At 46.7% G+C, this 9,383-nt stretch overlaps 1 protein-coding gene across 1 annotated transcript in view; it reads left to right on the forward strand.

The window, feature by feature from the left end:
- The first annotated feature begins 728 nt into the window (after window positions 1-728).
- LOC101861178 overlaps window positions 729-9,383 on the forward strand; it is a 13,419-nt gene continuing 4,764 nt past the window's right edge. Inside the window, exons 1-4 of the mRNA XM_005112907.3 lie at window positions 729-924; window positions 2,174-2,277; window positions 3,520-4,248; window positions 5,523-9,260. Coding sequence (XP_005112964.1) covers window positions 2,176-2,277; window positions 3,520-4,248; window positions 5,523-9,260 — 4,569 coding nt within the window. The 5' untranslated portion in view covers window positions 729-924; window positions 2,174-2,175. The remainder of the gene's footprint in view (window positions 925-2,173; window positions 2,278-3,519; window positions 4,249-5,522; window positions 9,261-9,383) is intronic.

A 9,383-nucleotide genomic window follows, 5' to 3' on the forward strand; every position in this document is an offset into this window, starting at 1 on the left:
GGGCTAAAGGGTACCCCGATATCTTGCCAGCTTTGGCCGGACCCGAGTTTTCTTAAACAAAATATGAACATAATGTCTTATTTTCTGTTGCTGTTGTTACTTACAGATGGTGACATTCAAAGCAGAAAGGAAGACCGTGGTTCGTAAACAAAAAGAAATACATGTAGTGTATCTTCTTGTGATCTTGAAAGTAAAGTTGATAATGATTTGCTGACTTAGCGTTTGAAAATCGTCGCAGGCCATAGCATTTAATATATAGAGGCGAAGTGGGAAGATGATCAAAGAAAGTATTTAGCTTGAAATATCAGCCAAATTCAAGAACGGAAAGAAGTTATGAAGGGTAAAACTAATGGTGCGAGGTTGATCAGACACATTAAACTGCTTCAAGTTAGAAAAGATGTTGCTTTGCGAGGTTTGACAATGGAGTATAAATATTATGAAACCAACATAATAACGACGTCTCTTTTGGCTTGACAACGAAGATCGCTTTGGTTTCTATGATCGGAGCAGAATGAATGAAACCCCAACGTAACACAAGGTTTTAATTGGAATCAAGCTGACATATATTTATGTTTCTCTTGTTTTTATTTTTCTTCTTCTTTTTTTAAAATTATGTCTTTATTTACAATGAGCTTTTTATAGCCACAAAAGTTGTTCCTGAACACTCAGCTAATTTATTCGTAGACGCATACAATCGTTTCAAGTTTTTATAGGTTCTATGGACCCTGCCGCGACCTCAATATCGAGTCACGTGACAAAGCAGCCATTATCATGATAAAGAATGCTACCATTACTGTTTACGGATTTGTATGAGAATTTTCCTTCTCTGAATACTGTTATTTCAGAAACAAACGCTGTTCAGTCACTCCTTTCGTATCAAGTCTGTTAAGATGTATGTGGTGTCTTAGACAGGAAGAGAAATAGGTGAGTATTGTCTGCAAGATAGAGCAACATGGCCGCCTGTTTTTTTTTCTCATGGCGAGCTGGCCTTGGAGTAAGAAGAGTAGACACTTCTTATAAATAAGTGTGCTCTTATCAACCACAGTTCACACTTAGAATGTATTCGAATGGTACTGAAGTTTATAGGTGAAGCACTTTTTATTTCAAGTCATAGGGCGTTTGGCGAAAAAAGATTAGATCTAGGTTGTTTGGAAGAGGGGGGCAATAGTGTCTATCCTGTTGTTTGACTCAGAGAGGCAGCAAAGGTTAGTCACAAATCGAAGGATGTGCTGCTGCTTCTGGGTGCTAGGCCCACTTCAACTGAAGTTAATTATAATGATTCCTGACCCAGTTTTCACCCCTTTTGTCAAACTTAAATTCATTGCTTTTAGCAGCGTGTGTATGTGTAGATAAGCTTCTTTCAGTTGACAACTTCAAAGCCTGAGGCAATGAATGTCAGTGAGGCACATGGTCGACCCAGCAGTTCAAGAAACACAGTGACTGAAACCTTTTATTTTGAACCAAGTTTAAAACAGTTCAGTTTCATTTTCACTGATATTGAAGACTCTTAGTAATAGATCAGCTCCGTTAAACTTGAATGTCACAGGCTGTTACCTGAAAAATGAATATGATTTTCTTTTGTGTCATGTAGGCAAGGCAGTGTTCTAGATCTTAGTCTTAGCAGTTTCGTTTTTGCTTTTAGTGAGAGAAGGGGGGGGGGGACTTTGCAAAGGGTAGGCTGAGCATCTGGAATAATGAATCATATAGGGCTCAATTTCGGAATTACTAATTTTTTTATTATAGCCCAGGGTAAGCCTACTCATAGATCAGAAAGGACATTAATTACTTGTTTGTCAGAGCTCACCAATAAACATATTTCAACTTCAAAAGTGCACTTACAGTTTATTATATTTTCTTTAAATATATTATGCCTCTATGTAATCCTGGCTATCAAACTTTTTGAGCAGTCACAGAATGGAATTACTCTAAACTCTATAATATATTTATCCAATCCATTTATAATTATTGATGTGCAATAAAAAAAAAAAATAAAATGAACAATATTTTTTGTGTGAGAATGTATAGTATAGAAAGAGAGGTTTTACAAATTCTTTTTTCCACCTGTTTTGTAGTTTGTTCATCAATGTCTGTAAGCTTTTATTTATTTCGGATTGGTGTTGTGTGCATATATTGCTTTTCTTTTTGTCATTTCCGCCTGCTCTTGTTCTTTCAGCGATGAACCACCATTACCCTGATAACTATCATGGGTATTCTCGTGGTGGCCCGGGTGTCCAGGGAATGAGCTATGGGGCACCCTTTGGCGATCCAACAGCTATGGTATGTATACCTTTTTTCTCTATATTGCTTTGGGGGGGGGAGGGTGGAGGCGTTGGTTGTTAGTTTTTTGGGGGGGGTTTTTGTGTGTGTGGTTTTTTTTTCCCCTCAATCATTAAAATGAGGCAAGAACACAGTTAGGTCATCATCGTTGCCTTTCTCACCCTGTATCGGGATAAAGTCAACTAACAAATACTTTCCACCTTTCCTTATCCTGGGCTAGGCGCTTGATGTCATTCCCTGTCTTCCCTCTTTTCTGTACATCCATTTCTTTGACTCTTCTTTAGGTTCCACGTCGTCTTCCCCTTGATCTTTTACCCTGTGGGTTCCAATCTAAGGAAGCTGTGGATATCTGTTAAAGCGTATAAATTGTAAATAAAAGATTTTCACAACTTGCGCGATTTTTTTCAAGGGATAAATGTTTATCTTTGTCACGAAGCATGTGGTGTGGAGGCTTATTTGGCTATGGACGAAATCTTCTCGTTTGTTTTTGTTTTTTCAAATATGATTGAAATTGTCCAAGAAGCCATCTATTGTTGAGGAAAAAAGGTGGACGTCTTAGACAGGTGGTCGTCTTGGAGAGTGACTGTATAATATTGGGGGGGGGGGTGGAATACAAGGGAAGAAGTAAGGAGTGGTCTTCTGTTCAGTAGCGGATTGCCTTGTACTAGTGGCCCTTTAGAGCTGGTTCGACTGTGTATTTATACATGATTCATTTTTCACGTGACTTACAAGTTGACCGAGTATTGACTTACTGTCATAAATGTTGTTCTTTTTTCCTTCACCCGTGACTGGTACACGCTTCATTGTTGCATGTGGGACATATGAGTTTGATTCTCGTGTAGGGTGAAGTATTTATCGAGCATACCCATCTTCCTGCTAGGATGTTGTATCCATTTCTGTTTGGGCTTGTAAATGGAAGCAGCCCTTCTCCTAATGGTCGCTTGTAAGCACAAAGGGGCTGTCCCGAAAAATGCTCTTTTGAGAAAATTGAAGGTGAAGTTTTTGGACCCTTATTCGGTTTCTTTAAAAGACAAGGAGAGGTTTCTCTTTAACCAAACAAATATACGCACCAATGAAACCAAACTTCTCCTATAGGTAGGACAATGCCCACTTTTGGTGTAGGTCGAGATTTCTGAAAACTTCCGAAATCTGGGTTAGCCCGCTTGTCCTTAAAAGCGACCAAATGATCTGAATAGTACGAGTAGGGGCCTAAAAAACTTTTACAATTTTTTTACCTTCTAGGCACGGATGGGCCACCCCAGGGAGAACTACCAGATGCCTGGCTACCGAGACCCGCGTCACATGAACCCCATGATGGACCAGCAGAGCATGATGTACAGCCAGGGGAACTTCATGCCTCAGCAGGGCGGTAACCCCTACCCTATGGGAGACTACGCCAGCTACGGGATGCACCGCATGAACCCTGCCATGATGGCTGCGCACCAGCAGAGGGAGATGGGCGGTCCCTACTACGGTTCTGCCATGCCTGAAATGTCTCACGCGTCCTCTCAGCACTCGACCATGATGAGCCAGGCGTCAGCGTACAGTCACAGTCAGCAGAGCAGTCTCCACATGCAGCAGCAGCAGCAACAACAACAGCAACAGCAGCAGGCTCAGCCGCCCGCCCCACAACAACAGCAGCCGCCGCAGCACATGATGGCTAGACACGGTCACCCGGGCCTGGCGGGTCAAGGTCAGATGGCGGCGGTGTCGAGCCAGGTCCCCGGCCAGCAGCCTGTGCGGAGCCAGAGCGGCCAGTCGTCTCAGAGCCCGTGCCACCCGCTGCCCCAGGCCAGCCCGCACCCTGCGCCCCCCGCCGCGACTTACGCTGCCCACGGCTCCCCTCAGATGATGAGCGGTGGTCACCATGTGCCCCAGCACCCCATGAGGCACCCGACCACCCAGCAGAACCCTCAGGAAGTGGCCGACAACATTCTGCAGATGGCGTCCTCGTATCCCTCGAACCACACGGTGAGTCAGCCCCTGTGATCATCATTTGGTTGTACTGTGTCCTCAAGTTTTTGTATTACATGTTTCTGTGAATACAATTTTTCTGTGATCATCATTTGTTTGTGTCCTGAAGTTCTACTTAAGTTTTTTTATTTGCTTCTGTGAGTACAATTTTTCTGTGAGATTCATTGTTTTGTTTTTTAAGGCATGGTCTGCTTACATGAGAGCGTTTCTTCAGCAAGCTGTTGAGCTGTTTGAAGCCCAGACAGCAACGTTTTACCGAACATTCTCTTAAAAATTGTACTTACATTATGTATCATTCTTGCTTTTTTTTTTTTTTTTTTTTTCAACATTTAGAATTTAAATTTCAACAAAATATGTCTCTAGTACATGCGTCAAATACTACTGATTACGAAACTGAAGTTTTAAATATTTCAAAATGTTGGGCTAAGCACTTCTGAACAGTTCGTCAACGATCAGTCTTTGTGATTACAGCCTTTGTGCAAGTCTTTGTTTTTGTGGCACAGTCTACCTGCATTAGAATTAGAGCATTTGTCTGATGAGATGGCGTAGTACTGTGAGTTCTGTGTTCACTTTCCTTTCCTTGCGAAAGGTGCATTGTTGTTGGGGTTTTTGGGGGGTGAATTTATATTTATTTTATTTTGAATGAGAGATTATACCGTATACTCATACAGTGGCTTTTTTAAATGTTTTGGAATATCACTACTTGATGTGAAGGTCAGCTTAATAAGGACTTGAAATATATAGCTAGAATAAGATTTGCATGCTATACTGACCATTGATTTATTATTATCAGGAAAGTTTTTCTTGGAAATTGAGACGAGTTGTTGTTAAATTGCTTGGATTTGTTGTCAACACAGTGCTTTACATTCCTTTAGTCTTTAGTGGGAAGTGAGATATTTATAAGGGAACCGATGAAGAATATTTTGCATATGGATATATTTAGAGCTCTACGTGATGGAGTATATTATTAAATCTGAGTAAAGTACAAGATATGGGCTTGGATTCACGGCATGCTTTGTGTGGAGGTCTAGCTGATGCATACTGATTTAGTTTTCCGCTGTTTGGGATTACAATCTAGCAGGGGCTTAGCAAACAGCAGAATGCGAAAAAAATTTCATTTTGCTAATGTATTAATACTAAAAATATACATGTACAAAAAAAATTCTAGACCTAAAAATCTGTTCGCTATCATGTGTATTCTAGATTGTTAGTATGTATTTTAACAATTTAGTTGCCATTTTACTTATAAATACATTTTCTTCTTTGTACAGGTTCAAGTTCCCCTGAAGAGTCGTCCGGCCCCGTACCACATCCCCCGCTCACCTCACTACAGCGTCCCTCACTCAGAGCTCTCCCACCTGTCGCCCATCCCCTCGGCCCAGCAGCAGCAGAGCCCCGTGCAGACGTGCCACGCCAGCCCCAGCCCTTCTTCCTCTAGCGTCAAGTCCCCCACCCCCGTCCTCGCGCCGATTCCCAACCCGATCCCGTCGCCGGGCATCAGCGGGCTGAGGTCTCCGTGTAATCAAGGAGTCTCCCCGTGCGGCGCTCAGCGCTCGCCGGCTCACATGGGCTCATCGTACGGAGGTCACAGCCAGGGCTGTCCCCCGTCGCAGACTAATAGCGACGTTTGTTCCCCCCACCCTCACAACAGCTCTGCGGCCTCCTCTCCCCCTGAGGTCGTCGTTCCCCCCCAGCAGTTCCCCCCCGCCCACAGCTACTCGCCATATCCCTCCACGCCCACGCAGCGGAGCGCCATGTACTCCCCGCATGCCGACGGCTCGTTCAGTTTGTCGAAGTCGGAGCATCATATCAGCAGGTCGGGCTACAGCAGTCCCGTGACCTCTAGTCCTAGCACCAGCATCGGTGGTGTTGGGGGCGGCGGCGGCGGGCTTCACACCAATATGTCGAAGATGAAGACTGACAACAACGCTGCTGCCCATGGGTTCATGAATAATCCGCTCATGTCGTTAGAGAAACTGGTGATGCTTCCGGAGACGCAGGTGGTGGATCCGAAGAGTGTTGTGAACGACGCCTGCCTGACGGCTCAACAAAACGATCAAGATGAGGGTCCAAAAAACGTTGAAGACCCAGCAGAACGGCTTGCCGAGGGCTCGAGTCATTCTGTCGGGTGTCAGGAAAAAGTCAGCCCTCCCAGCATTAAGTCGGACGCTCAGGACGTTCCAGCTGTCCACGACGGTCTCGAGCAGCAGACGGCGACGGCCACAGACCAGGCTACTGGCCCTGTCCGCGGCGATGACCTCTCGGCTACCAACAGCTTTGACGAGGTCGCGAATCACGTCATGAAGGAAGTGGACCCGAACAAGGTGATAGATTCTGATTCCGTCTCAAACTCTGTGGCTCCAATTATACCCATGGAAAGTGTTTCCAATGAAAATGAGTCCGTAACACTTGAAAAACAGACTTTTTCAACTGAAAGTGAATCTGTTGCACCTGCAACTCTCACTGTTTCAAAGGAATCTGTTACCCTTGAGACGGCAACCGTTGTGAAGGAAAACTTAACCAACCAGAATAGTTATGATTTTGCTCAAGCTGTGCCGGAGGTGAAAGAGTCGGCACAGCAAAGTCAGCTTCCCTCTAACGGTGAACTTTCTTCCAACGTTACCAAACTAGATGAAGCTTCTACGCTGCAGGTCAAAGTGAAAGAAGAGTTTGTGGAATCTGACACTATTGCCAAGCAGCCGGAGGTGAAAGAGTCACAGAACAAAGATGTTGTGCAGTTTTCCTCCGATTCAGTGGAGGTGAGCGTGAAAATGGAGAAGCTGGTGGACGACGTTAAGTGTCCCGTGACGCACAGAAGAGCTCCGGGCGTGCTGTCGGAGGTGCCCATTCTCACAAACGGCGTGAGCGGTTCGACGTGCACGAACGAGGAGCCGGCCGAGCCAGATCTCAACAAAGAGGCTCACCACGCCCACGTGGCCAACGGGCTCAACTCTGTCGTGAGGACCAAAATTGGTTTGGCGAAGAGGGTGGCTCCGATCGCTCGGATGACTCCCTGTAGCATTGCCGTTGGGGCGAGCGAGCGGGCGGCTTGTGAGCGGTTTGCATTCCGGCGTAACGGTTTCTGCAGGACTCTGAGGACCTCTCGTATCATATGCAACGGGAGAAACCGCAGCGACAGCATCGGGAACGGTGATTCTGACGAAAGCTTGGAGAATCTATCCGAGAACAACATGATGTCAGGAATTCCTCAGGACGGGAATAGGAAAAGGTCGTCGGCCACTTCGAGAAAAAGCGACTCGAAAAAGTCGAGCATAGGCCCAGTAGCTTCCAGCCACAGGGTCGTGGAAAACGGATCGAAATCGTCGGAGACTGCCAGCAATAGCAACGGCATGGTGTCGTACAGCAATAACGAGGTCAGCGACGACGAAATGAGCTATTACGAGGGCGTGGACAACACTGACATTTTTGTGAATAATTTCAGTAGTGATGAATCTCTCAACTCTAGCGGGGAAGTCAAGCTTTTGCCGCCGGTGGGCTTTCTTCCTGCTTCGGGTATGAAGTCGGATGTGACTGCCGAACAAGAGACCGCAGCCGGAAAGCAAAGTCAGGATGGCGTTTTGTCGGAGGTGATACAAGACAAGGAAATGTCTGCTGCTCCAGAACAATTGTCTCCCCCGTCCAAACGGTTGAGGAGGTCAAACGGTCAGTATCATAGAATAAACCAGAAGAACTTGGCTTTTGAAAAGTCTAACAGTGACAGTTCAAAATCCGGAAAGGTAGATCCTGTGAAGGAGAACGCGAGTGAGTCGGAAAAGAAAGGTGAGAAACTGACCGCTGTCCAGAAAGAGGGTGAGATGACAGCACAGCCGGACAGCAGGGCCCTCGGGTCGGAAGTGAAAACCGACGTCGTAAAACCATCGGCTCTCGCCTCGAGGGCCAAAGTTAAGTACCCCGTTGTGGTCCTGGAGAAGTCCAAAGTGATGACTGAGCACGTTCCGATCAAAACCCGCAGTTCCAACAACTTTTCCCACGAGAGCGGAGCAGTAGCGGCGTCTGCTGGAGCCTCCGAGTCAAGTGGTTCGGGTTCAAACCTTGTGGAGCCGAAGCTCGAGCCCTGCGCTGGTGATCCCCCGCACACCGATAGTGAGAAGCCAGTGAAGAAAGACCCTGAAGAAAACGACGAAGTAAAGGATGGTGTGTTAGGCAGTGGTATACCTTCCTCAAATAATGTTGGCTCATGCCAAGCGGTCACAGAGGCATCGCCTAAGGCAGGTGCGAAGAGAAAAAGTGTGCAGGGCAGGAATGTGAAGAGGAAGAAAAAAACCGTTGTCAAGCCAGACAGGAAGTCGGAAGTGGCGGATTCTTTCAAGTCCATGAAATTCAGCCGGACGTTGAACATGATGAAATCTCAGAAGAAGCGCGAGGCTGGTCCTTGCGGCCCCTTCGTAAGGATAGAAGGTGTGAGGAGCATGCCCGATGCTGTGACTGTCTTCCAGCAGTCCGTCATCGATTCCTCGGCCTTGTCGGGCAAACAACACGGCGGTGTGGCCAAGAAAAAACAATCCCAGAACACGCACGCCGCGACAGTGGTCCACTTTGTCACGAACCTTCCCTCCGAGAAAAGTGCCATGGCCCCGTCGACGAGAACGATGGAGGGCAACGTCTGGGCGTGCGTCTTCTGCGGCCACCACAGCAGCTACAGGTCTATGGGGGATTTGTTCGGACCCTACTACCGAGAGACCGACTTGTCGAGGGTCGAGAACTTTGCCTCAGAAGACAGCAAACAGAACGATCATCTCAAAGATAAAAAGCAGGGAGAGTCTGGCGTCGCTGCTTCCGCGTTGTCCTCCAAGCGACAAAAAGAAGCGGCCGGCCCCAGTTCTCGCAAACACAGATCAGGGGTTAAGGCGACGAAGGCTGCCCCTCCCCCTCCCCCTCCCGAGGAGATCTGGGTTCACGAGTCTTGTGCCATGTGGTCGCCGGGCGTGTACCTGGTGGCTGGGAAACTCTACGGTCTCGATGATGCCATCAGGGACGCAGAAGACACGGTTAGTGAAGGAGGGGGTGAGGGGGATGAATTAACTTTGTGTGTGAGTTAAGGAGGGGGTGAGGGTGAGGACTTTACTTTGTGTGTGAGTGAAGGAGGGGGTGAGGGGGATGACTTAACTTTG

The sequence above is a fragment of the Aplysia californica genome, unplaced genomic scaffold (assembly GCF_000002075.1).
Source record: "Aplysia californica isolate F4 #8 unplaced genomic scaffold, AplCal3.0 scaffold01479, whole genome shotgun sequence".
Taxonomy (NCBI): Eukaryota; Metazoa; Mollusca; class Gastropoda; order Aplysiida; family Aplysiidae; genus Aplysia; species Aplysia californica.